This window comes from Bos indicus x Bos taurus, chromosome 18 (genome assembly GCF_003369695.1).
Source record: "Bos indicus x Bos taurus breed Angus x Brahman F1 hybrid chromosome 18, Bos_hybrid_MaternalHap_v2.0, whole genome shotgun sequence".
NCBI classification, from domain to species: Eukaryota; Metazoa; Chordata; class Mammalia; order Artiodactyla; family Bovidae; genus Bos; species Bos indicus x Bos taurus.
Window position 1 is genome coordinate 11067232 of NC_040093.1, and position 27838 is coordinate 11095069.

General features: G+C 41.7%; 2 protein-coding genes and 1 long non-coding RNA gene across 6 annotated transcripts in view; 2 read left to right on the forward strand and 1 right to left on the reverse strand.

Annotated features, from left to right (window-relative positions):
• The window catches only part of LOC113876272 (bile salt sulfotransferase-like), a 28475-nt gene extending 22394 nt beyond the window's left edge, over positions 1-6081 (forward strand). For both annotated transcript variants that reach the window (XM_027515315.1, XM_027515314.1), the window contains exons 5-6: positions 4389-4566; positions 5769-6081. In XM_027515315.1, coding sequence (XP_027371116.1) covers positions 4389-4566; positions 5769-5884 — 294 coding nt within the window. In that variant the 3' untranslated portion in view covers positions 5885-6081. The remainder of the gene's footprint in view (positions 1-4388; positions 4567-5768) is intronic.
• LOC113876274 lies at positions 1049-13134 on the reverse strand. 2 transcript variants are annotated; one of them, XR_003506449.1, is made up of 3 exons: positions 13043-13134; positions 5694-5869; positions 1049-1163 (listed from the first exon to the last, which is right to left on the reverse strand). It is a non-coding gene; the product is annotated as an uncharacterized LOC113876274 (long non-coding RNA). The 2 variants fall into 2 exon arrangements; XR_003506450.1 differs by lacking the exon at positions 1049-1163 and adding an exon at positions 4861-5186.
• Positions 9417-27838, forward strand: LOC113876271 (bile salt sulfotransferase-like). Of its 2 annotated transcripts, XM_027515312.1 has the most exons (7): positions 9417-9666; positions 10849-10926; positions 18877-19085; positions 20138-20264; positions 23408-23502; positions 25646-25823; positions 27406-27838. In XM_027515312.1, exons 1-7 carry the CDS (start codon positions 9531-9533, stop codon positions 27516-27518), a joined length of 936 nt encoding a protein of 311 aa, XP_027371113.1. In that variant the 5' UTR covers positions 9417-9530; the 3' UTR covers positions 27519-27838. The 2 variants fall into 2 exon arrangements, with proteins under 2 accessions (XP_027371113.1, XP_027371114.1); XM_027515313.1 differs by lacking the exon at positions 10849-10926 and having other exon boundaries at positions 9421-9666.

Consider the following 27838-nt stretch of genomic DNA (forward strand, 5'->3'; position numbering starts at 1 on the left):
GCTGCTTTTAATATTTGCTCTTTGTGTTTGATATTTGTTAATTTGATTAATATGTGTCTTGGGGTGTTTCGCCTTGATTTTATCCTGTTTGGGACCCTCTGGGTTTCTTGGACTTGGGTGGCTATTTCCTTCCCCATTTTAGAGAAGTTTTCAACTATTATCTCCTCAAGTATTTTCTCATGGCCTTTCTTTTTGTCTTCTTCTTCTGGGACTCCTATGATTTGAATGTTGGGGTGTTTAACATTGTCCCAGAGGTCTCTGAGGTTGTCCTCATTTCTTTTAATTCTTTGTTCTTTTTTCCTCTCTGCTTCATTTATTTCCACCATTCTATCTTCCACCTCACTTATCCTATCTTCTGCTTCAGTTACTCTACTGTTGGTTCCCTCCAGAGTGCTTTTGATCTCAGTTATTGCATTATTCATTATTGACTGACTCTTTTTTATTTCTTCTAGGTCCTTGTTAAACATTTCTTGCATCTTCTCAATCCTTGTCTCTATTCTATTTATCTGTAACTGCATTTTGTTTTCAAGATTTTGGATCATCTTTACTATCATTATTCTGAATTCTTTTTCAGGTAGACTCCCTATCTCCTCCTCTTTTGTTTGGTTTAGTGGGCATTTATCATGTTCTTTACCTGCTGAATATTTCTCTGCCTTTTCATTTTGTTTAGATTGTTCTGTTTGGGGTGGACCTTCTGTATTCTGGAAGTTTGTGGTTCCTCTTTATTGTGGAGGTTGCTCCCTGTGGGTGGGGTTAGACTAGTGGCTTGTCAAGGTTTCCTGGTTAGGGAAGCTTGCATCACTGTTCTGGTGGGTAGAGCTGGATGTCTTCTCTCTGGAGTGCAATGAAGCATCCAGTAGTGAGTTTTGAGGTGTCTATGATAGGTTTGATGTGACTTTGGGCAGTCTGTACTTTAATGCTCAAGGCTATGTTCCTGAGTTGCTGGAGAATTAGCGTGGTATGTCTTGCTCTGGAACTTGTTGGCTGTTGGGTGGAGCTTGGTTTCAGTGTAAGTATGGAGGCTTTTGGATGAGCTCTTGTCGATTAATATTCCCTGGAGTTAGGAGTTCTCTGGTGTTGTCAAGTTTGGGATTTAAGCCTCCTGCCTCTGGTTTTCAGTCTCATTCTTTGAGTAGCCTCAAGATTTCTCCATCCATATAGCACTGATGATAAAGCATATAGGTTAATGGTGAAAAGATTCTCTACAGTGAGGGACAGCCAGATAAAGTCACAGAGTTAACATAAAGAAGAGAAGAGGGAGGAGGGAGATAGAGGTAACCAAGAGGAGAAGAGGGACAGTCAAAAGGGGGGAGACCAATCTAGCCAGTAATCAGTTCCCTAAGTGTTCTCTACAGCCTGGAACACCCAGAGAGATTCACAGAGTTAAGTAGAGAAGAGAAGGGGGAGGGAGGAGATATAGGTGACCTGGGGGAGAAAAGGGAGAGTCTAAAGGGGAGAGAGCAATCAAGCTAGTAATCACATCCCTAAGTAAAAATAAGTACTGAATATTAGATTCTTAATGGTACAAAATTGATAACAAATACCAATAAGCAAAGATGAAAAATCTAGAGTAAAGGTTAAACTCTCAAAAATACAAAACAATATTAATCACAAAAATTATTTTAAAAATATATGTGTGAAATTTGCTTTAAAAATAGGGTCTTTTTTGCAAGGTAATGGTATGTTATAAAAATGAAAATTAAAGAAGTAATAAAGAAATTAAAAATAAAAAAACTAAATAACGATAATAGTAAAAATATATCTAGGAATTTCTCTGGAGCTGTTGAGGACAGTGTGGGGTCAGTTCAGTTTCAGATAGTTCCTTGTTCCAGCTTATACTTCTTCTCAAGGTCTATAGGCCCCTTCCAATGCTTAGTCAATGCTAACTACAGGGTTTTAATCTGCACCTGTCACTTCCAGAGCAGTTCCCTCTTTGCTTATTTTTGCTTCCTCTGTTTGCAAGTTTCTTCAGTGTCTAATTTCCACCCTGACACAAGGGGGCAAAGGTGGTCACTTATTTAGGCTCACTTGTTCAGTTGTGCTGTAGAGTAGGAGGAATACTGCAAGCAATTTTCACTGGCAAGTGTGGGGAGTGCTCGCAGTGTATGGACCACACTGGGTTTGCCTCAGCTCAGTCCCTTGTTGCTCCTGCATCCCTTGTGGCTCAGCTGGTAAAGAATCTGCCTGCAATGTGGGAGACCTGGGTTCAATCCCTGGTTTGGGAAGATCCCCTAGAGAAGGGAAAGACTACCCAATCCAGTATTCTGGCCTGGAGAATTACATGAACTGTAAAATCCATCGGGTCACAAAGAGTCGGACACAACTGAGCTATTTTCACTTTCACTTTTATGGCCCCTATGCTTTTCCACTCTACACTGCTCAGGCTCCGGGTTGCTCTGAAGGGGAACTGTCCAAAGCAGGCCCTGGGTTGTGTGCACTTCCCATGTCTAAGCTGCTCAGGTTCAGGTTCTCGGATACTCCACAAAGGCAGAGACTCGGTTGGGCCTGCGTTTTGTGACCTTCCCAGGTCCAAGGAGCTCAGACGACCAGGTGCTTTTTGAGCCCACTATCCCAGGTTTGCAGTGTGTCTTATCACCTCCCCGGTCCCAGCCGCTCAGTTTCCTGGGTGTGTCGCAAAAGCACCATCTCAGGTGTGCCCTGTGTCTCCTCTGGGGGGCTGATCTCAGGCTGCGACCCTCCTGGCAGATGTCAACCATCCAGGATCCCAGGAAGACTTAGTTAGCAACTGGGAGCCTGCTCACAGTTTGGTATAGGATGCTGTCTCTGGGGCCAAGATTGCTCCCTGCCTTCCAGCTCTGGCTGTTGCCTACCTGTCTCTCTGCCTCTGGCACGGAGATGGGCCAGTCTGCAGCTAGCTAGCTCTCCTATTGTATTCACTCAATCCTTTGTTCTGGGAGCCGGCCGGGCTGAGCCTTAGGTTAGAGCTTTTTGCCGGAAAAGTTCTCTCTCTCTTTTTTTTTTCCTCTCTCTCTGGCTATCCCACAGTTTGCATTGCTATCTCATGTTAGCTCCTTCAGATTGTCCCCTGGGCATTCAGGCCCGGTCCTTACCCTAAGCATGCAACCTGCGCCTCCCCCACTTGCTGGTGGCAGACACGAGCATCTAGGCTATTTCTCTGCTGGGAGTTGTGCTTAAGGCACATATTCTGTGGGCTTTTTTTTTTCCCCCTCCCGGTTATGTTGCCCTCTGAGATTCCAGAACTACCCACAGACCCGCTGGTGAGAGGGTTTCCTGGTGTTTGGAAACTTCTCCTCCTTCACGACTCCCAACCTGGGACAGGTCTCCATCCCTAACAATTTTGTCTCTCTTTTTGTCTTTTATATTTTGTCCTACCTCCTTTTGAAGAGAATGGGCTGCCTTTCTGGGTGCCTGGAGTCCTCTGCCAGAGTTCAGAAGTTGTTTTGTAGAAGTTGCTCAGCATTCAAATGATTTTTTGATGAATTTATGGGGGAGAAAGTGGTCTCCCCATCCTACTCCTCTACCATCTTAGGACCGCCCCAGGTGTGTGATTACTTGTTAGACCATACTGAAGGCTCATGGAATAAAGAAAACCTTTAAAGCATTATACCTCTAAGAGGAAAGTCTGATTTAAAGCAAAGCCGTTCTGGTTATAAAATCTTTTTTCTTATCATAATCTCCCAAGATCATATGCCAAGTATTGAGATAATAAATAAGAAGATATGGTAAATCTCTCTTGTTTTATTCAAATGTTAGTTGTGAAAAACAGCATTATTTGGGCACATAGCCAAGGCCTGAAATCAACTCCTTACATTTTTGTCAGTTTCTCCCTGAAAATCTCTTCCCTAACCCTGATTATAACTCTAGGAGCCCTTCTTAAGTCTCTTTAACAAACCCAGCACTTTAGTGTTTCAATGTGTCCTGAATTCAACTATACTGGGAAATCCATCATGGTCTTTCGATCTATTTTTTTTTCAACCTTTCTCTAAGTCATTTTTAAATTTTTCAAAAGTTTTATTGACATATAGTTGCTTTACAGTGTGCATAGCTTCTAGTGTAAAGTGAATCAGCTATACCTATGCATAGATCCCCTCTTTTTTTTTTTTTTTTTTTGTATTTACTTCCCATTTAAGTCACCACAGAGCATTGACTAGAGTTCTCTGTGCATACAGTAGGTTCTCATAGGTTACCTATTCTTTGCTTAGTAATGAAAGTGTCTATGTGTCAATGTCAATCTCCCAGATCATCCACTCTGGACTCCTCCAACTCTATCCCTACTCACATCTCTACATTTCTTTCCTCTTTTCCTCTCCCCTTGCCCCCTCCTCTTTCTGCTGTCTCCTCCCCCTCATCTTCTTTTCTATGTTCTTGTTCTTTCACATAATCTCTCAGATTTTCTCTTCTTCTAGGACATGAGGAGCACTGTGGAGAAGATCTGCCAATTCCTGGGCAAGAAGCTAGAACCAGAAGAACTGAACTCAGTCCTCAAGAACAGTTCTTTCCAGGCCATGAAAGAAAACAGTATGTCCAATTATTCCCTCCTGAAGGGTCAGTATTTTGAGGAGAATGGACAACTTTTGAGAAAAGGTAAAGAAAACATTCTGCCTTCAAAATGGATCAGACTATGTAGAGATTATTCTTGGCTTATAATAGGGCACTAACCATTGGGAGTAGAGAATGTTTGAATTTATCAATTTAAATTGCTCATCAGTTGAGATTATCTCTTGTGAGCCCTCATCAGGGCATCTCTTTTTAGCGTACTGATGTGGGCTGCAGGTGCTTGAGAAAGTTATTTATTTTAAGATTAATTTGTTTTGGTGTGGACCATTTTGAAGTGTTTATTGAACTTGTTACAATATTGTTTCTGTTTTATGTCTTGGTTATTTGGCTCCAAAATAAATAATGGCATGACCAAATAAATAATAAACAATTTAAAAAAAACAGAAAAGAGTAATTAGACATCTAATACAATAATGCAGGTGAGAAATGATGTTGGCTTGGATGGAGGTGGTAGAAATAGAAGTTGTGAAAAGTAACTAGACACTGGTTATTACAGACCCCATGGACATCTGTCCAGGAGATTCTCCAGGCAAGAATACTGGAGTGGGTTGCCGTGCCTCCTCCAGGGGATCTTCCCAACCCAGGGACTGAACCTGGGTCTCCTGCATTGCAGGCAGATTCTTGACTGTTTGAGCCACAGGGAAGATCTGTTATAGAAAATATAGCAGTGTTATTGGTGATGAATTTCATTCAGGATGAGAGAAGAGAAGGCAGGAAATTGTTCCAAGCAGGCCAATGTGTAAATGAGTATGACCATTAGGCATATGAGAACAACAAACCATTAGTCATTCTGCTATATTAACTGGAATTTCTATGTCAAGCAGACAGAAGGAAATAAATTGAGGGCTTCCCTGATGGTTTAGTGGTTAAGAATCTGCCTGCCAAAGCAGGGGACACAGGTTCAATTAGTTGCCCATGCACCACAGCTGCTGAGGCCAAGCTCTAGAGCACATGCCTGGCAATAAGAGGAGCCCGTGTGCTGAGACTAGAGAGTAGCGCGTGCTCACTGCAACTGGAGAAAGCCGATGCACAGCAACAAAGACTCAGCACAGCCACAAATAAATAAATTGTTTAAAATATATAAAATAAAACAGATAAGAATGTGTTGTGTACTACTTAATAGCAATAAATTAAAAGAAATAGATCTAGAATACCTGTAGTCTTCTAGAGTCTTGAGACTTGAGACTAAGTCCTAGATCTGGCGTGAGTCTCTATTTTATGTTTCTCAGGCGTGACTGGGGACTGGAGAAATTACTTCACGGTGGCCCAAGCTGAAACCTTTGATAAACTATTCCAGGAGAAGATGGCAGACCTTCCTCAAGATCTGTTCCTGTGGAAACAATGATGTAAAACTTCTGGATCTTATATGGACAATGATAATTGCTGTCCTGTCCTCATATATGTGAATGGGAGTAATTGCATAAAACCTGTTATTTCATCCTGGTGCTTCAATTGATCCAATTTCTGCATCTTTGAGGACCTGACTATTAAAATTATCAGGGTACCCCTATTTCGCTTCTTGGTATCCCAGCTTTCAAAAAATGTTTCTAGTGTTTCATTTCATTCACACAGAGTGGTCAAGAAATAACATAAGAATCATTGTTATTGTTGTTCAGTCACTGAACTGTGTCCGACACTTTGTGACCCCATGAACTACAGCATGCCAGGGTCCTCTGTTAACGACTTTCTGCGAGTTGGCTCAAATGCATGTCCATTGAGTCTGTGATGCAATCTAACCATCTCATCCTCTGATGCCCCTTTCTCCTTTTGCCCTCAATCTTTCCCAGCAGCAGAGTGTTTTCCAACAATCGGCTCTTCACATCAGGTGGTCAAAGTATTGGAGCTTCAACTTCAGTCCTTCCAATGAGTATTCAGGGCTGATTTCCTTAGGATTGACTGGATTGATCTCCTTCTGTTCAAGGGACTCTCAAGAGTCTTCTGCAGCACAGAAGCACCACAATTTGAAAATATCAATTCTTTGGGGCTCAGCCTTCTTTATGGTCCAACTCTGACATCCATAGAGTCAAAACTATAGTGTTTCTAGTAGTCCTATATGGATATGGTAGAGAAGCCCTGGATGGTCTTAATTTTACTGACTGAAGCCCACCAGGAAATGACAGAAACCTAGATGTTTCTTTAATTACTTCTGGAGTCAGTATTTCAGAAGCGGGCATTCTTCCTTTTGCTTGTTGTGTGACTGTGGGAAGCCTTGAATCCTAGAGTCCTCCACTGGGTAATAGAAGGTGGGACCCATAAAATAACAATTGCTATTATAGATTTTCAATGTGGCCAAAAAGAGAAGTCTCTCAGACCAACCACGAAAACCTGGAAGCGTTTCATAAATTCTCAGTATGTTAATGATGAAATGTCAAATAAGAACTGGATCCTGCTGTGTAGTTAAGTATTTAAATTCACCCCCATACCTGTGAGTCTAAAGCAAGTTCTTGACTCTTATGCTTAGAAAGAGAGATTTCAGGGACTTCCCTAGTGGTCCAGTGGTTAAAACTCTGTGCTTCCAATGCAGGGTGTGTGGGTTTGATCCCTACACAGGGAACTAAGATCCCACAGGCTACACAGAGTGGCCAAAAAAAAAAAAAAATAGATTTCTTAAAAAAGTAGGTTGCTATTAAAAAAAAAGTGTGAGAGATTTAAATCCATGGTATCCCAATTTCCCTCTAGCTTATTGTCACTACACCTATGTACTTAGTTTTTATTTTGATTTTTTAAGGGCTTCCCTGAAATCTCAGTTGGTAAAGAACTGCCCTGTAATGCAGGAGAACCCTGTTCAATTCCTGGGTCAGGAAGATCCCCTGGAAAAGGAACAGGCCACCCACTCCTATTCTGGCCTAGAGAATTCCAAGGACTTTGTAGCCCATGGGGTTGCAAAGAGCTGGACACGACTGAGCAACTTTTTTATTTTTAATTATCTTCAAACTTAGGGGAATCTTGCAAGCAATACACACAAAATTCTTGTGTATAATTCACACAGATTTACCAACACTAACCTTTTATAACATTTACTAGGTTATGCTCTCATTTCTTTCACTCTAATATACAATGTAAACTTTTTTAGCCATTTGAGAGTAAGTTACAGAAATCCTTTCCTTTTATCCTTCAAAACTTCAGTGTATGGGGCTTCTCTGGTTGCTCAGTGGTTAAGAATCCAGCTGTCAATGCAGGAGACATGGGTTCCTCTCTGGTCTGGGAAGATCCCACATGTCACAGAGCAGCTAAGCCCGTGCATCACGACTATTGAGCCTGTGCTCCAGAGCCCGGGAGCCACAACAACTGAAGCCCTCGGGCCCTAGAGCCCGTGCTCCGCAACAAGAGAAGCCACAGCAAGGAGAAACCTGCTCACTGCAACTAGAGAAAAAGCCTGGGCAGCAACTAAGACCCAGCAGAGTTAAAAATAAATAAATACAATTATTTTTTAAAAGCTTTATATTTTCTAAGATCAAAAATATTTCACTTATAATCACACAAAAATGATAGAAATCAGAGAGGTTTGTATTGATGCAATGCTATTATCTAATCCACAGTGTGTATTCAAATGTGGTCAACTGTCCCAATAATAAAATAATAGCATTTTCTGTGGTCTAGAAGTCAATCCAGGATTTAGTTTACATTCTCCTCTATCTGGAACATATCCTCAGCTTTTTTTTTTTTTAATAACATTTTGATAATTTAAATGGTGCCAGACAATAGTTTTAGAGAAGATCCTCAATAAGAGTTTACACAATATGTTCTCATTAATACCTTCACATCTAGACTTCATGTTTTAAATATGCTGACATAAAAAGGAAGGAAGGTAAGGACTTCCCTGGCAGTCCAGTGGTTAAGACTCTGAGTTTCCAAAGCAAGGGATATGGGTTCAATCTCTGATCAGAGAACTAAGATCCCACATGCCATGCTGCTGCTGCTGAATCGCTTCAGTCGCGCATGGCCAAAAAAATTAGAAAAAAAAAAAAAAAAAGACGGGGTGAGTACATTTACCATGGGGAAATCTAACAAACATTACTTCTGCCAGGTGATCAAAGTCAACATCAACAATGAGATGTCATGTTGACAGTAAATACCCTTCAAATGTTGTGACTGTACTAGTATTTTACCTCCATGATCTTCTCTCCAAAACCCAGAAACGCAGTCTAATTAGGAGAAAAACACTGGGCGCACCCCAAGAGAGGGACCTTCTCCAAAATACCTGACCAGTAATCCTCAAAACTGTCAAAGTCATCAAAGACAAGGAAAGTCTGAGAAACCGTCACAGCTAAGAGAGACCTAAGGAGACATGAAGACCCAACATAATGTAGCATCTGGGGTGGGATCTTGGGCCAGAGAAAGGATATTAGGTAAACACTAAAGAAGTCTGAATAAAGTATGGACTGTGAGAATTCTTTAAAATTTTCCTATGTATCTAAAAGTGTTGAAAAAATAACAAAGCTTATTTAATATATATATTTTTAGGACTTCCCTGGTGGTCCAGTGGTTAGGATTCTGCCTGCCAATGCAAGGGACACAGGTTCAATACCTGGTCCGGGAAGTTTCCACATGCCATGGCACAACTTAACCCCTGTGCCACATATTCAGCCCAGCTGCCTAGACCCCCAGCTTGGCAAAAAGAGAGTAACCCCTGTTTGCTGCAGCTAGAAAAAGCCCACACACAGCAATGAAGACCTAATCCAGCCAATATATAAATAATTCTTAAAAATATTCATCTTTAATCCACCACATGTCTACACCCTCCATCTTGTTACCAAACTCCTGGTTCCCTCCCATGAAGTCAAACTCAGGTCACACCAGAATGTTCTCTGAATGACTTCACGGTTGCCCAATATTATCAATCTTGTGACCCTCTCTTTTTATGGACAGGAACACTCATCAACGACCTGGGAGAGATTAATGATTGTTCCATGCTGACTATACAACGGATCTCCCAGTCCAATAGTGACTACGGCTAAAAGGCTCACGAGAGGTAGAAAGAGCTCATCGTCATGACAGGAAAGTTTCTGTGGTTTGAAGGGATACCCTTCCCAAGTGTGGATTACTCACCTGAACTCCTGAGAGAGGTACAGGAGAGTTTTCTTATTAAAGATGAAGATGTCTTACTGCTGACTTTCCCCAAATCAGGTAAGGAAGCAGGATCAGATACTGACAGGCTGTGACTGTGGCCCTCATTCATTCAGTAGACAGGTGGAATGCTTTCTGTATGCTGACAATGCATTAGGGGAATAGAAATGTGCACTGATACCACTGATGCCCAGAGAAAAGGGTCGAGCCAGGCAGTTACACAGTCAGCTGAGTGCTCAGAGCGGGTAATCAAAGGCATTGGAGGAAACCATGGGAATGAAGCATAAGGCAGATTCAGCTGTTTGTAGAGAGGAGTGGAAGAAGATGAACAGTGAAGTCTGTGGAGGAAATGGGCTGCTGTTGTTTAGTCGCCCAGTCCTGTCCGCCTCATTGTGGAACCTCATGAACTGTAGCCCACCAGGCTCCTCTGTCCATGGGATTCTTCAAGTAAAAATACTGGAGAGGGCTGCCATCTCCTTCTCCAGGGGATCTTCCTGACCCAGGGACTGAATCCTAATCTCTTCTGTCTCCTGCGTTGGCAGGTGGATTCTTTACCACTGAGCCATCAGGGAAGCCCTAGAAGAAGTAGGAGGCTGCTGCTGCTAAGTCGCTTCAGTCATGTCCAACTCTGTGCGACCCCATAGACAGCAGCCCACCAGGCTCCCCCATCCCTGGGATTCTCCAGGCAAGAACACTGAAATGGCTTGCCATTTTCTTCTCCAATGCGTGAAAGTGAAAAGTGAAAGTGAAGTCGCTCAGTTGCGTCCGACCAACTCTTCACAACCCCATGGACTGCAGCCTACCAGGCTCCTCCGTCCATGGGATTTTCCAAGCAAGAGTACTGAAGTGGGGTGCCATTGCCTTCTCCAGAATAAGTAGGGGAGGGAGGTAATTCTGTGAGATGATGTAATAGTTAATTAGCTCGATAGTGGTAGTCTTTTCACAATGTGACATGTAACAAATGAACACGAACACCTTAAATATTCACATTCTTTTTAAAATAGAATTTAGCTTCTTGCTTTTATTATTACTATATGTTGGGGTCCAGCCCCAGCAGGATCCTAGGGTACCCTCAGGAAAGACGGTGTCAGCAAGAGAGAAATGACACGGGTCTTATAATGGATTGAAACCTGATAGTCTGGGGTCGAATGATAAGAGAATAAAGGAGAAAGAATAAAGAGAAGAGAAAGAGGCTTGATCTTTGATTAACACAGAAAGCCAATAAAGCTCCTGTGTTCCAAGGAGTCATCCTGAAAGAAGAACAGAGAGAGAAAAGGAGGGAAGAGGAAAAAAAGAATGACACCGGGAGACCAAGCTTCGGTGAGCGAGGCCCATAACTTTATTTTTAAAAGGAACTTTTATGTCTTGACTTGTACATAGAGGGAAATGAAAGATGCAAAGTCATACCGAGTCAACCCAAACATTACCTCTGTTTTGTCTTTGTCAAAACCAGGATTTTTTTTTTTGTATATCTTTTTTATAAACAGTGTTATGTACAATATCTTTTGGCCTTGGAGGCCTGTGGACATTTTATGACCCTTTTTTGATAAAGCCTGTTCAACCAGAAAACTTATTTTTTTTGAAGTGGTTTTTTTTGTATTTGTAACCTATGTCAGCCTCAGAAAGTGTTAAACAGAGTTACATTTTCACAGAGCAAAGGTCATAACAAAGAAAGAACCAATTAGCTCAAAGGTCTGATGTGGTTAATTCTAAGGCTGTTGTTTGTTTTTTTTACGTTTCAACTATGTTAACTAATGTACTCCCAGGTGTACAATGGATAAGGGATATGGGAACTTGGCAGCAAGCATTGGCTCAACAATGAAACCCTTTACCAGTACTATCTATTTTAATAATTTTTTATCTCTTAAAGGACTCTATGTTTATTGGGACTTTTAGAATGTTTTGGCTTCTCATGTCTTTTAAGGTTGGGGAGTTGTGAACAATCATGTGTGTTAATTGCAAGAGTATGGATAAACCTGTCAGGCAAGCTAGAATGTCAACAGAGGGGTTTGAATTGAAATATTTTTATCATGTCTATTAACTAAAGTCCTAAGTTGATTTTTTTCAGAGGAAGGTGGTCGGGGATAGCCCCCTGTTAATGTCAGAAGAGGTGGTGAAAAGCATAATATAATAAACAGTAGATAGATTTTGGTTTGGGGGTAGATGTTCGAGCAGATTTAGGGGGTCCCTTGAGGCCTGATCCGCCTTTGCCTGTCAGGTCTCTTCTGCATGACCTTTGTCATGGGTGGGATCTCCCGTGGTGGCTCTCAGCATGTCCCCCTTTTTTATTTTTTAAGGCAGCCAGATGTAATTTAGTCGTGAGTTTTTGAGTGTTTTGTTTAAGAGTTTTGACAATATAAGGAAGAATAATTATGAGAAGCAGAATTAGAATGGCCACAGCAGCATAGCTAAAAATAGTAGACAGAATTTTTTTTTTTTTAATAAAGTTAGAAAATGTATGGAAAAAGCCATTTGTTGTTTTTGTGGCAGTAAAGTCTAATCGGGAGTGTTTCATGGTCTTTATCTGATTGTGAAGTTTTTTTAAATCTAAACTAATATTGGAACTATTTTATATTTCTGAAATGTGGTTTTTAATTTTTTTTTTAGTTATAATCTGTCTCGTTTATTTTTAGGGGTGTTATACAAATCTACCGGTAGTCAGCATGACAGGACAGTGTCTATCTCACCTTTAAAGCCTGTAATTTAATATTAATATGTATTATTGTTTTTTTAAGGCATCTACCTCTATTTTTAATTTTTTATTTATAATTTTTTGTGTTGTCAGTGTTAAAGAGACATTTTTAGACACAGTATTAACATATTGAGCAGTATGTACTTGTTGAGTCAATGATATTGTCGCCACAGTAACAGAAGTAATTGTAGTTATTAAAGCTGATATTTTTAAGATAAGTAAGCCCACAAACCTTGGTTATCGTATTAAATCTTGTAGTTGTTGTAACACAGCAAGACCATAGTTATACCAATAAATCACAGTCACAGGCACCATGAGACAGGGTGGACATTGTGATATTATAAAGGAGCAAACATTATGTTGAGAGGTCAAACAAGATGAGAGCATACATTGTTTGCTGCTGCTGCTGCTAAGTCGCTTCAGTCGTGTCCGACTCTGTGCGACCCCATAGACGGCAGCCCAACAGGCTCCCCGGTCCCTGGGATTCTCCAGGCAAGAACAGTGGAGTGGGTTGCCATGTCCTTCTCCAATGCATGAAAGTGGAAAAATAAAGTGAAGTCAGTCAGTCGTGTCCGACTCCTAGCGACCCCATGGACTGCAGCCCACCAGGCCCCTCCGTCCATGGGATTTTCCAGGCAAGAGTACTGGAGTGGGTTGCCATTGCCTTCTCCGATACATTGTTTACAAGATATTATGTTAGGTCTACCTCTTTTTTATTGACCGCTTTGGCCCTGATCACTGTACCTGTATTGTAAAACGCCTGTTGTGGGTGTACCGGGGAGCAGCCGCAGGCGTCGACCCGGGGGAGCAGTGTCCCCAGCAGCCGGAGGCAGAACGCGAGCAGCAGGCTGTGGGCCGCGGCGTCTATGGCGGGCGGAGGAGCAGGGGTCGGGGACTCGGGCTAGCCGCCACCTGGGCTCGGGGCGCTCTCCTCTCGCCGGACGGAGCCGCGTTGGTCTGGACTGCACTCTGTGGGCGTGGCTTTTTTTTTTTTTGGTTTTCACTCGAGGCACAAACTTTTTTGGCTCCAGGTCGCTGGGTGTAGCGAGGAGGGTGTGGGGCGCGGCTGGCGGCGCTCCGGGATCTAAATTGGCGAATCTGTGTCTTGAGGAAAAATACAAACATATCTTCTCTCACAAGTTAGCAACAAACACATCTGGCCGGGGTATGAAATTTATACCTTAAACCAGCTGTATTTTGATGGAGAATTTTGTGAGAATTTTTGGCCTTTATTAATTTGTACAGTTTTGGTAGGCGGTGAGATCAAAACTTTAATTTTTTCAATATAATTAGAACTTATTATACCAGGCACCACCGAAATTTTTTGAAAAGAAAGCGAGCTACGCTTCAGCACAAATTTTACAATGTCCTCAGGTAGGGGGCCAGCCACTCCCGTTGGAATTGGAGTAGCTGGCACGTCAGGGGTTAATATTGGTGTCAAGTCTCGTTACCGTTTTGCTTTTTTTTTAGTCTGGGTGAGGCACCCCTGAGGGTTTTTTTTTTAAGGAGCACATTTTATATATTGTGTACGCATCTGTTTTAAAAGTTTTTTTGTTTAAAAAACTTTTTATCTTTTTTTATCTTGTCTCTTTTTTTCCAGTCTCACCTGTTGTCTCTGTGTCTCTGGCGTTTGAATCTCTTGTCTTTTTCAGTCTCTCTCTCACTTTTTTTTTTTTTTTGCAGCACCCCCACCCCGCATATCACTTTTTTTTTCAGTCTTTTCTGTTTTTCTCTAGTTTTTTTCTGGGACTCACAGAGTTTTTTTTTTTTAAGTCTCTATCTCTCTCTCTCTTTTTTTTTTCCTGCTGTCTCACCCCATCTCTCTCTCCCCCTTATAATCTCTTTTTCGTTTTTCTTTTTTTTTCTTTTTCTTTCTTTCTTTTCTTTCTTTCTTTCTTTTGTGTGTGTGTGTGTGGCCCTCTACGACTGTTGTTTTTTTCTTTTTTGGGTTTTGTGTTTTTTTTTGTAAACTTGTTGGCCACTCACAGGTACAATCTTAACCGTCCTGCATTATAATCTCAAATTATTTACCCTTTAGATTTATGAGCAGGATTTAAAGCGTCTCTAATCATGTTTTATAAAGAAAACGTATCAGTGGGGACTTTTTTTGGGGGCCATATAAAGTGTAATAAATTTTTAAAGGTTTGGGTAGAGGCAGAGGGAGCTCGCCAGGGTGCTCAGGCGCAGCGGACACTGTTTTTGTTTAAATGTAAAAAAGGATTGAACATTAGTTTTCTTAACCTTAATTCCTCTTTTGTCTAACAGTTTTAAGATTACTTGTATAAAGAGTTTTTGTTTTTTAGTTTTAGAGTTACCTATGTCAGAAAATTTATTATCTTGTTTACTTCTGTTAGTGCGAAAAGATTCCACTACCCACTCCTTCTCACCCTACCTATCTTATGTAGAGGGGTCTGCAGCACCCTGAGTGGGGTCCTAGCCGTCCCAAAAAACTGAACAATGGGGAGACTTATCTTCGGGGCCCCTCGTTGGGCACCACTTGTCGGGGTCCAGCCCCGGCAGGATCCTAGGGTACCCTCAGGAAAGATGGCGTCGGTGAGAGAGAGATGACACGGGCCTTATAATGGATTGAAACCTGATAGTCCGGGGTCAAACGATAAGAGAATAAAGGAGAAAGAATAAAGAGAAGAGAAAGACACTTGATCTTCTTTGATTAACACAGAAAGCCAATAAAGCTTCTGTGTTCCAAGGAGTCATCCTGAAAGAAGAACAGAGAGAGAAAAGGAGGCAAAAGGAAAAAAAGAATGACACCAGGAGACCAAGCTTCGGTGAGCGAGGCCCATAACTTTATTTTTAAAAGGAACTTTTATATCTTGACTTGTACATAGAGGGAAATGAAAGATGCAAAGTCATACCGAGTCAGCCCAAACATTACATCTGTTTTGTCTTTGTCAAAACCAGGATTTTTTTGTATATCTTTTTTATAAACAGTGTTGTGTACAATATCTTTTGGCCTTGGAGGCCTGTGGACATTTTATGACCTTTTTTTGATAAAGCCTGTTCAACCAGAAAACTTATTTTTTTTGAAGTGGTTTTTTTTTTTATATTTGTAATCTATGTCAGCCTCAGAAAGTGTTAAACAGAGTTACATTTTCACAGAGCAAAGGTCCAATGGGTCATAACAAAGAAAGAACCAATTAGCTCAAAGGTCTGATGTGGTTAATTCTAAGGTTACATTTCAACTATGTTAACTAATGTACTCCCAGGTGTACAATGGATAAGGGATATGGGAACTTGGCAGCAAGCATTGGCTCAACAATGAAACCCTTTACCAGTACTATCTATTTTAATAATTTTTTATCTCTTAAAGGACTCTATGTTTATTAGGACTATTAGAATGTTTTGGCTTCTCATGTCTTTTAAGGTTGGGGAGTTGTGAACAATCATGTGTGTTAATTGCAAGAATATGGATAAACCTGTCAGGCAAGCTAGAATGTCAACAGAGGGGTTTGAATTGAAATATTTTTATCATGTCTATTAACTAAAGTCCTAAGTTGATTTTTTTCAGAGAAAGGTGGTCAGGGATAGCCCCCTGTTAATGTCAGAAGAGTTGGTGAAAAACATAATATAATAAACAGTAGACAGATTTTGGTTTTGGGGTAGATGTTCGAGCAGATTTAGGGGGTCCCTTGAGGCCTGATCCGCCTTTGCCTGTCAGGTCTCTTCTGCATGACCTTTGTCATGGGTGGGATCTCCCATGGTGGCTCTCAGCAACTATTGGTTTATTTTGGACTGTGTTACGTTTTCATTGCTCTGTGGGCCTTCTCTAGTTGCAGTGTGAGGGCTTCTCTAGAGGTAACTTCTCTTGTTGTGGAGCCTGGGTTCTAGGGTTTCAGTAGTTGTGACTCATAGCTCAGTAGTTACAGCGCACGGGCAGTTGCCCCACTGCCTGTGGGATCTTCCCGGGTCAGGGATCGAACCCATTTCTCCTGCATTGGCAGGCGGATTCTTTACCACTGAGCCCCAGGGATGCCCTATTTCTGCTTTATATGAAAGAGACAATAAGCTCCCTGCTAGCAGAAACAAGCATTATTTGTACAATATAATGGAGCAATGGAGAGTTTAGTCTTGCCAGGTTGCCCCTACTATTTTTGAACTGAGGGTGTTAAATATATACGTCTTTAATTTGTTAGCAATAAGTCAATAAAATAAAGTGGGAGGCCTTGGGTGGGGAATAAAATATAACTACCTCAGCCAAAAAGCAAAGTAGAAGAAATGACATCTAAATTGAGATCAAAAAGAGTGAACGCAGGGCTTCGCTGTTTGATCCCTGGTCAGGGAAGATTCCACATCCTGTGGTGCAACTCAGCCTGTACACCGCAGCTACTGAGCCATGCTGTAGGGCCCACAAGCCACAACTGCTGAAGCCCATGTGCCCAGAGCCTGTGCTTCACAAGAAAAGAAGCCACTGCAATGAGAAGGCTTCTCAGTAGCCCCTGCTCACTGCAAGAAAGCCCATGTGCAGCAATGAAGACTCAGCACAGCCTTAAATAATACAATAAATAAATCACTTTTTTTTAGAAAAAGGAACGAATTAGCAGGAGGAAAATAAAATGTTTTTCTTTCTTCAAAAAAGAGTGAATGTGAAATTATTTCATGAAAAGAGATATTTTCCAGGACTTCCCTGATGGTCCAGTGGTTAACAATCTGCCTGCCAATGCAGGGGACATGGGTTCAAACCCTGGTCCAGGAAGATCCTCCATGCTGTGGAGCAATTATGCCCGTGTGCCACAACCACCATAGCCTGCTGGGCTAGAGCCCATGCTCTGCAACAGGAGAAGTCACTGCAATGAGAAGCCCGAGCATCACAACTAGAGAGTCGCCCCCTGCTCACCCCAGCTGGAGAAAGCCCAAGTACAGCAAGACCCAGCCAAAAATAAATGCATAAATAAATATAACTTTTCAAAAAGGAGAGATTTTCCAGTAAAGGTATCAGCATGGATAGTGATCAGGAACTGGAAAAGAACTTGATAAATTTACTGAACTGAAAGGATGTGGATCATATATCTATGAGGGGTGGGGTCATAGAGGGACTGTGATTGGGCAAGAAGCAAGGCTGAAGTCATCAGAAGTGCTGTGGTAATGATGAGCCAAGGGCAATGGGAATCTGTTCAAAGGCCAAGAGCAATGGGAACATGTTCAAAGGATTTAAGCAAATAGCCAAAGCATAGAAGCAACCCAAAGGTCCATTGACAGATGAATGGGTAAACATAAATTACTATCCACATATTGAGAATATTATTCAGCCTTAGAAAGGAATGGAGCTCTGACACTTGCTACAACACGGATAAACTATGAAGACATAGTATGTATGGAGTGAAGTGAAAGTTTTAGTCACCCAGTTGTGTCTGATTCTTCGTGATCCCATAGACTCTAGCCCTTCAGGCTCCTCTGTCCATGGAATTCTCCAGGCAAGAATGCTGTAGTTTGTAGCCATTCCCTTCTCCAGCGGATCTTCCCGACCCAGGGATCAAACCCGGGTCTTCTGCATTGCAGGCAGATATTTTATCATCTGAGCCACCAAGCTCTGCATGGTATGTATGACTCCACTTAAATGAGGTATCAGAAACAAAAAGTGGAATGGTTGCCAGGAAGGAGAAGAAAATAGGAAGTTGTTGCTTAATGGGCAAGAGGTTCAGCTGTGCAAGATGGAAAAGTTCTGCAGATTGTTTGCATAACCATGTAAATATATCTAACCCTACAGAGCTGTACAGGGGTGCCTGGTGGCTCAGTGGTAAAGAGTCCGCCTGCCTATGCAGGAGACGTGGGTATGATCCCTGGGTCGAGAAGATCCCCTGGAGAAGGAAATGGCAACCCACTCCAGTATTCTTTTTTTTCTTTATTGTTTAAAATTAATTTATTTAGTTTAATTGGAGGCTGATTATTTTACAATATTGTGGTGGTTTTGCCATGCATTCATATGAATCAGCCATGGGTGTACATGTGTTCCCCATCCTGAGCACCCCCCTTTCCACCTCCCTCCCAGTCCCATCCCTCTAGGTCATCCCAGTGCACCAGCCCTGAGCACCCTGTCTCATGCATCAACCCTGGACTGTCAATCTATTTCACATATGTTAATATACATGTTTCAATGCTATTCTCTCAAATCATTCCACCCTTGCCTTCTCCCACAGAGTCCAAAAGTCTGTTCTTTACATCTGTGTCTCTTTTGCTATCTGGTATATAGGGTCATCGTTATCATCTTTCTAAATTCCATATATATGCGTTAATATACTGTATTGGTGTTTTTCTTTCTAACTTACTTCACTCTGTATAATAGACTCCAGTTTCATCCACCTCACTAGAACTGATTCAAATGCATTCTATTTAATAGCTGCCACTCCAGTATTCTTGCCTGGAAAATCCCATGGACAGAGGAGCCTGGAGTGCTACAGTCCATGGGGTTGCAAAAGGAGTTGGATATAACTGAGTGGCTAAACAACAACTGAACTGTAATTTAAAGATGGTTAAGATGGCACCTTTTATGATCTGTATACATTATAAAAATCTTTATAAGTCAGATTAAAATGATTGATCATATTTTTCCTTTCTTTATCTAGGAACGAACTGGTTGATTGAAACTGTCTGCCTGATTTACTCCAAGGGGGATCCCAAGTGGGTCCAATCTGAGCCCATTTGGGACCGCTCCCCCTGGGTAGAGACTAAGCATGGGTATGAATTACTAAAGGAGAAGGAAGGCCCACGTCTCATCAGTTCTCACCTCCCCATCCAACTCTTCCCCAAGTCTTTCTTCAAATCCAAGGCCAAGGTCAGTGTACAGAGGTCAAGACAGTCTTCATCAGGGCTTCCCCGGTGGGCCAGTGGTGCTCTGTTGTTTAAGTCATGTCCAACTCTTTTCAACCCCATGGACTGTAACCCACCAGGCTCCTCGTCCCTGAGATTCTCCAGGCAAGAATACTGGAGTGGGTTGCCATGCCCTCCTCCGGGGGATCTTCCAAAGCCAGGGATCGAAGCTGCATCTCCTGTGTCTCCTACATTGCAAATGGATTATTTACTGTTGAGCCAGCAGGAAAGCCCCAATGCAGGGGACACAAGTTCAGTCCCTGGTCGGGGAAGCTCTGCATGCCATGGGGTGCAGCCAAAAAACAAAAATATAAAATAAAGATAGGCTTGAGCAATGCTTGTTAAACTTTAATTTGCCTAGGAATCTCTTGGAGATCTGATTGAAATGCAGTTGTATTCAGTAGGTATGGGGTAGGACCTGGGAGTCTATATTTGATGGTAACACAACCATACTGGAATACAAATGTGTAGACCATTCTGTAGGTATGCTAGCCAGGTGTAAGCCAGAGACCAGGGGAAACAGTAATGCCAAAATCTTAGAAAACCACATTTAAAGTCGAACTAGGATTTATAACTGTATCATACCCTGAATAATCCTCCTTTGTTGCTCTAAAAAATAATAATAATAATTAGCCAGTCTTAATTAAATAAATACCTCCTGCCATTTATGTAGAAGCACCAGAAAGTTGCTCATTTGAGAAGCAGCATGCTTACATCAATGCCTAAATTCAGGGTGGTTACTCTGCCTTCATGAGTGGTTTTTCTCACCCCTCTGTGTTCCTATATCCAGCTGGTACTTTGGTTTGTTTGTTTGGCTGTATCACACAGCAGGTGGGATCCTATTTCACTGACTAGGGATCAAACCCACACCCCCTGCAGTGGAAGCACAGAATCTTAACCACTGGACCACCAGGGAATTCTTTGGCTTTTTCTCCATTTTTATGAAAATCAAGAAGGTTGGGGGAAAAAAGGTTAGAAAATGACTTGATTTTTCATTATCCTATTTTTCTCTTTCAGGTGATCTACCTTGTCCGAAATCCCAGAGATGTGTTTGTGTCTGGTTATTTTTTCTGGAAGAGTGCAAAATTTGTTAAGAGACCACAGTCACTGGAACAATACTTTGAATGGTTCATCCAAGGAAACAGTGAGTGAATGTAAAATATGAAAGCTAGGGGTTGCCAGAGTCTTTCATCAGACCTCTTTTAAACACAACCTGACATCTCTACATCTTCCCAAGCCATGAGTATGTCCATCACCACTGGAAGCCAGATTTTCTAAATCCACATACTGACTTGTAGAGCAGCAGAACCTCAACCAGCCTTTTTGCCCCATCAGAAACTATCCTAGCTATTTTCTGAGTCTTCAGGATCTAATATTAGCACCGAGCACTCATATTCTTTCCTCTACTCTCCTAATCTATGACTTTCTGAAAGTCAGCTTTCATTGGCTTTCTGGACAATATAATCCTGACTTTTCACCATTTTTCAGATTCATCTTCTTTATTCCTTTATGTATTTTTGGCCACATTGGGCCTTCATTGCTGCACGGGCTTTTCTCTGGTTGCTGAGAGTAAGGGCTACTCTTCATTGCAGCACACGGGCTTCTCATTGCAGTGGCTTCTCCCGTTGTGGAGCTGGGGCTCTAGGGTGCTCGAACTTCAGTAGTTGTGGCACGTGGGCTGAGTAATTGCAACTCCCAAGATGAAGATCAAACATCCCAGACCCAGCCCAGACAAGCAAATAAATATTTTTTTAAAAAAGAAAGAAAGGCTCAGACATGGTAGTGTTAGTCGCTCAGCCGTGTCCAACTCTTTGCGACCCCATGGACTGTAGCCTGCTGGGCTCCTCTGGCCATAGAATTCTCCAGGCAAGAAAACTGGAGTGGGTTGCCAAGCAGCTAACAGCAACTCCACCCATTAGCTGACGATTGGATTAAAGCTTTACTGAGAGAGGCTCTGTCCACCAGAGCAAGACACAAACAGAGAGGAACAATACACTGGAAGGAATCAGTAGCAGAATAACTGAGGCAGAAGAATGAATAAGTGACCTGGAGGACAGAATGGTGGAAATCACTGCCACGGAACAGACTATAGAAAAAAGAATGAAAAAAAGAAAATGAAGACAGCCGAAGAAGCCTCTGGGACAACATTAAAGGCACCAACATTTGCATTATAGGGGTCCCAGAAGAAAAAGAGAGAAAGGACCCAAGAAAATAGTTAAAGAGATAATAGCTGAAAACTTCATAAATAGTCAACCAAGTCCAGGAAGCTCAGAGAGTTCCAGCAGGATAAACCCAAAGAGGAACCCACTGAGACACAGAGTAATCAAGCTGACAAAAATTAAGGACAAAGATCAAATATTAAAAGCAACAAGGGAAAATGACAAATGACATATAAGGGAGAGCCCATCAGGTTTATCAGCTGATCTCTCAACAGAAACTCTACAAGCCAGAAGGGAATGGCATGATATATTTAAAGTGATGAAAGGGAAGAACTGACTACCAAGAACACTCTACCCAACGTGACTCTCATTCAGATTTGATGGAGAAATCAAAAGCTTTCCAGACAAGCAAAAGTTAAGAGAATTCAGCACCACCAAACCAACTTTACAACAAATGCTAAAGGAACTTTTCTAGGCAGGAAACACAAGAGAAGGGAAAGACCTAAACCAAATACACCTGAAACAATTAAGAAAATGGTAATAGGATCATACATATCAATAATTAACTTACATGTAAATGGATTAAATGCACCAACCAAAAGATATAGACTGACTGATCGGAGGAAAACGTGCATATATGCACTTCCACTTACCACATCACTCTACTTAACCACCCCAATTGTACATAATTATTTTATATGGTTGAGTTAATCACATTTCCATTATGGGTTGCAATTTTAATTGTCTTTTACTTTTTGTCTGGCTATTGATTGTGAAAAACTAATAAATATCTTTTATTATTGTGATTATGTAACTATTAGTCACTTAACACCATTGCATCATGATTGATTAACAAAATAATAGAATTCTATATCACCAAAACTACCATTTAATAGAAAAACCTGTCATCACTTTTTAAAATCAAGATACATATTAGAATTATCTTGAAATTTTCTGAAAAATACAAATGCCCAAGTTTTGCCTTTTTTGTCCAAAGCTCCAGATATGTTTCTAATAAGCAACCATGTTTAAAAACAACTGGATTTTATGCTGATCTTTTATCTAGCTTGTTTCACTTTTTCTATTTCATATTCGGTGATCCCATTTCATTTAGTTTATGTTTTCCAATTTTTCCATCTCTTCCTTTTTTTTGATGTTCTTTCCCAAGCCTTTATCAAGCATAGTAGAAAAGCTTTCATATACATCAGATCAGATCAGTCACTCAGTCGTGTCCGACTCTTTGCAACCCCATGAATCGCAGCACACCAGGCCTCCCTGTCCATCACCAACTCCTAGAGTTCACTGAGACTCACGTCCATCGAGTCAGTGATACCATCCAGCCATCTCATCCTCTGTTGTCCCCTTCTCCTCCTGCCCCCAATCCTTCCCAGCATCAGAGTCTTTTCCAATGAGTCAACTCTTCGCATGAGGTGGCCAAAGTACTGGAGTTTCAGCTTTAGCATCATTCCTTCCAAAGAAATCCCAGGGCTGATCTCCTTCAGAATGGATTGGTTGGATCTCCTTGCAGTCCAAGGGACTCTCAAGAGTCTTCTCCAACACCACAGTTCAAAAGCGTCAATTCTTGGGCGCTCAGCCTACTTCACAGTCCAACTCTCACATCCATACATGACCACAGGACAAACCAAGTGAACTAGCCTTGTCTTATTTTATTTGGTTTCTAAATTTTTTGTTTATTTATTTTTTGCTATGCTTGATCTTCATTGCTTTGCTCGGGCTTTAGTTGTGGTGAGAGGGGCTGCTCTCTAGTTGCAGTGTGTGAGCTTCTCATTGCGGTGGCTTGTCTTTGTTGTGGAGCATGGTATCTAGGTGTGTGGGCTTTGGTAGTCATGGCGCGTGGCCTCAGTTGCTCCAGGTCATGGGGAATCTTCCTGGTCCAGGGATCAAACCCTCATCCCCTGCACTGGCAGGCCGATTCTTATCCACTGCGCCACCAGGGAAGTCCTAGGCTTTTTAAAGGGCTAATGCCTGATACTGGATACTAGTTACAACAAGCATAAATGTGCCCTACATTGTGCTAGCAATTATGTCCACAGAGGGAACATATATATGGATCCTGTTTTCATTCCGTGTGTCATCTACTCACTCTTCCTACCTCTTCTGTATGCAGTGCCATTTGGATCGTGGTTCGACCACATTCGGGGCTGGATGTCCATGAGAGACAAGGAGAACTTCCTGGTACTGAGTTATGAAGAGATGAAATGGGTAAAAATTGCTCTTATAATCAGCAGACTCTTTCTCATCTTCACGCCCTCTAACTTCCCTCCCTTCTTTAGCCTGTGCATGGTCATTAGACTTGAGAACTTAGCCATCTGGTCCTCATTGCCCTGCTTATGGTCAAACGCCATGCTCTCTTTCATCACGTCTTCTTCATCTCACCTTACAACATTCAAGAACTGACTCATTGGAAAAGACCCTGATGCTGGGAAAGATTGAAGGCAGGAGGAGAAGGGGATGACAGAGGATGAGATGGTTGGATGGCATCACCGACTCGATGGACATGAGTCTGAGCAAGCTCCGGGAGTTGGTGATGGACAGGGAAGCCTGGCATGCTGCAGTCCATGGGGTCGAAAAGAGTTGGACATGATTGAGTGACTGAACTGAACTGAACAATATCTAAAGGGCTTTTTCCATCTACTGAGGCAGAGTATAGTGGTTTGTGCTCACACTGGTCACTGGTTCTATCATTTCTAGAGGTATATCCCTTGGTGCTGCTGATAACCTAGTAGTGAGAGGGGTCTGAGAAAGAAGATGGGAACGCGTAGAAGCAAGCTGGGTTCCAGAGACGTGTTCAGCTGTCTGACATCCCAGATGACATCCCAGTATGTACCCCAGATGGTAGGGGAAAACTTAAGTCGTAAAATCAATCAGTATGATTACTCTAAGGCCAAGTACTGAACTGAGCAGTGATAGGCAGGAAAAGCGGGCATATGAAACTCAAAACCGATAAAGGTGATGAAATCACAGAGAGAAGAACTTTAACCCTTAGTGGTATCTTGGAGAAAAGAAAAATAACACAAACACTGGCTTTTGCTTCTATCTGAGAAACATTACTTTCCATCATCTTCCAGCTACTTCTATTCAATCCTCTATGGCGTCCACACGAATTTCCTTTTTACCAAGGAGTCTTTTGTAAATAACAATTTACCCCAGTAAATTGTTTTCTTTTCTCTCTCTCTCTCTCTTTTTTTTTTTCCTGGGGGAGGGGGTGATTTTTGTTTGCTTGTTCGGTGTTGCTTTTTTCCTTTTTCCTTCTTTTTTTGATGTTCTTTTGTTCTTTTATGTTTTGCTGCTGTGTGTTCTCTTGTTAGATCATAGTGAAGGCTCACGGAATAAAGAAAAAAAATCAAAGCATTTTAGCTCTAAGAGAAAAGTCTCTGATTCAAAGCAAAGACTTTCTGGTTATAAAACCCATTTTCTTATAACCTCCCAGCATCATGGGCCAGGAACTAATTATTGAGATAATAAATAAGAAGACATGGTAAAGCTCTCTTGTGTTATTCAAATGTTAGTTGTGAAAAACAGCATTATTTGGGCACATAGCCAACGCTTGAAATCAATTCCTTAAATTTTTGTCAAATTCTCCCAGAAACTCTCCTGCCTAATCCTGCTCATAATTGTCTAGAAGCCCTTCTAAAGTCTCTTTGGAAAAGAGTCCCTTTGGAAAACCATTAAGGTGTCCTGAATTCAACTATACTGGGAAATCCATCATGGTCCTTCCATCTTTTTTTTCCCAATTGTTCTCTAAGTCATTTTTTGTTTGTTTACTTTATTTCTTAAAATTTTTAGCTCAGTGGTAAAGAATTTGCCTGCCAGTGCAGAAGCCCCAGGAGACACACATTCAATCCCTGAGTTGGGAAGATGCCCTAGAGGAGGAAATGGTAACCCACTGCAAGGCTCTTGCCTGGAAAATCCTGTGGACAGAGGAGTCTGGCGGGCTACAGTCCATGGGGTCACAGAGAATCGGACACACCTGAGCACACATGCACACTCGCTTTACAATGCTCGCTGTACAGCAAAGTGAATCAGCTAAGCGTTTACATATGTCCCCTTTGGGGATTTTCTTCCCATTTAGGTCACCACAGAGCATTGGCTGGAGTCCTCTGTACCCTACAGTAGGTTCTCATAGGTTACCTAGTCTTTACTTGGTATCGACAGTGTCTATGTGTCAATGTCAATCTCTCAGTCTCTCTGGACACCCCCAACTCTATCCCTACTCACATCTCTACATTTCTTTCCTCTTTTCCTCTCCCCTCTCCCTCTCCTCTTTCTGCTGTCTCCTCCCCCTCATCTCCTTCTCTATGTTCTTGCTCTTTCACATAATCTCTCAGATTTTCTCTTCTTCTAGGACACGAGGAGCACTGTGGAGAAGATCTGCCAATTCCTGGGCAAGAAGCTAGAACCAGAAGAACTGAACTCAGTCCTCAAAAACAATTCTTTCCAAGTCATGAAAGAAAACAATATGTCCAATTTTTCCCTCCTGAAGGGTCAGTATTTAGAGGAAAATGGACTTCTTTTGAGGAAAGGTAAAAGAAAACATGCCTTTAAAATGGATCAAAAAATGTAGAAGTTATTCTTATGCTTACAACAGGGCACTAACCGTTGGGAGTAGGGACTGTTTGAATTTATCAACTTATATTGCTCATCACTTGAAAACGTCTCTTGTGAGCCCTTATGAGGGCGTCTCTTTTTATAGTACTAAGGTGGGCTGCAGGCGCTTGGAGAAAGGTTTTCAGGTATAGCATGGTGATCAGTCCTATATGCAAGGCCGTTCAAACTCTCTCTCTCTCAGAATTTAACACGGAAGATATCTCTTCTGCAAACAGTAACCAGGTTAATCCACTATTCTTGCTAACTCGCTAGCTGTGACTGACCCAGAAAATAAGGACAGGATTGGGAAAGTTCATGTTTGTGTTACTGCTGGTGATTGAACATAGAGAAATATCCTCAACAACAACACAAACGTATGAAGAATAGCTCAATTGGAGAAAGGAAAGAGGAAAGACTTTTCACGTAGCTGAGAACCTGTCTTGTTATCAGACACTATAAAGCCTGCTGTGATGAGAAATTAATCATGTCCATATCCTTGAACTCAAGATGAATGAACAGAATATACAGCATAGAGGGGAGGAGCCTGTTTTCCCAGAATCCTAGAGTTCCAATAGATCGAGGATATGATTCATGCAAGGAAGAAATGAAATGGACTTCCGTGGTGGTCCAGTGGCCAATACTCTATCTCCCAATGCAGGGTGCCAGGGTTCCTTCCCTGGTCAGGCAACTAGATCCCACATGCTGCAACCAAGACTTCAAACGCCACAGCTAAAAACCCTGCATGTGACAACAAAGATCAAAGATCTCGAGTGCCACAACTAAGACATGGCACAGTCAAATAAATAAACACAAATAAACAATTTTTTAAAAACCAGAAAGACCAGTTAGATTTCTAATACAATAATCCAGGTGAGAAATGATGTTAACTTGGATGTAGGTGGTAGAAATAGAGGTTGCGAAAAGTGGCTAAATACCGGTTATATCAGAAAATAGAATTGCATTATTGCAGACAAATTATACACTGGGAGAGAAGAGAACAAGGGAAATTGTTTCAAGCAGGCAGAAGTCTAAATGGGTATGACTGCCAGGCAGTAAAAAGCAACAAACCATTGGTCATTCTGCTTTATTAGCTATGATTTCCATGTCAAGCAGACAGAAGAAATAGATCCAGGGCTTCCTTGGTGGTTCAGGCGTTAAGAATCAGCCTCTAGCGCGGGGGACAGAGGGTACAATCCCACATGCCTTGGACAACTGAGTCCATGCACTCTGAGCTCCTGATCCACAAGAGAAGCCACTGCAGTGAGAAGTCCTAGCACACCTGGAGAGTAGCCCCCAGCTGCCGCAACTAGAGAAAGCCAGTAAGAGCCACAGTGACCCAGCGCAGCCATAAATAAATAGATAAATAATTTTTAAAATAAAAGGTGTAAGAATGTATCGTGTACTACTTAATAGCAATACACTTTTAAAAAGAAAAGCAATGGATCCAGGAAGACGGGTAGTGGCGTCTTGAGACCAAACCCTAGATCTGATCGGAGTCTCTATTTTTATGTTTATCAGGTGTGACTGGGGACTGGAAAAATTACTTCACGGTGGCCCAAGCTGAAATCTTTGATAAACTATTCCAGGAGAAGATGGCAGACCTTCCTCAAGAGCTGTTCGCGTGGGAATAATGCTCTAAATCTTCCGGATCTTATATGGATATTGATAGTTGTTCTTCTGCCCTTATACATGTGAGTGACTGAGGGTAATTGCATAAAACCTATTATTTCATCGTGGTGTTTTGAATGATCAAATCTCTGCATTTGACAACTTGACTGTTAAAATTCATCAAGGTACCCCCTAATTCCCTTTGTGGCATCCGACTTTTTAAAAATGTTTATCGTGTTTCATTTCATTCCTATAGAGTGGTAAAGAAATAATATAATGATTACCCCCCAATTATGTCAATTTTTAAATAAAACTGAGAAATAAAGTTACAAAGCAGATAAGG

Excerpts from the sequence above, each read along its gene's own strand:
- LOC113876271 (XM_027515312.1), top strand. The coding sequence starts at position 9,531 with ATGACAGGAAAGTTTCTGTGGTTTGAAGGGATACCCTTCCCAAGTGTG. Across the intron at positions 10,927-18,876 it reads CACCGGGAGACCAAGCTTCG|GAACGAACTGGTTGATTGAA; the intron begins GTGAGCGAGGCC and ends TTCTTTATCTAG. Across the intron at positions 19,086-20,137 it reads TCTTCAAATCCAAGGCCAAG|GTGATCTACCTTGTCCGAAA; the intron begins GTCAGTGTACAG and ends TTTCTCTTTCAG.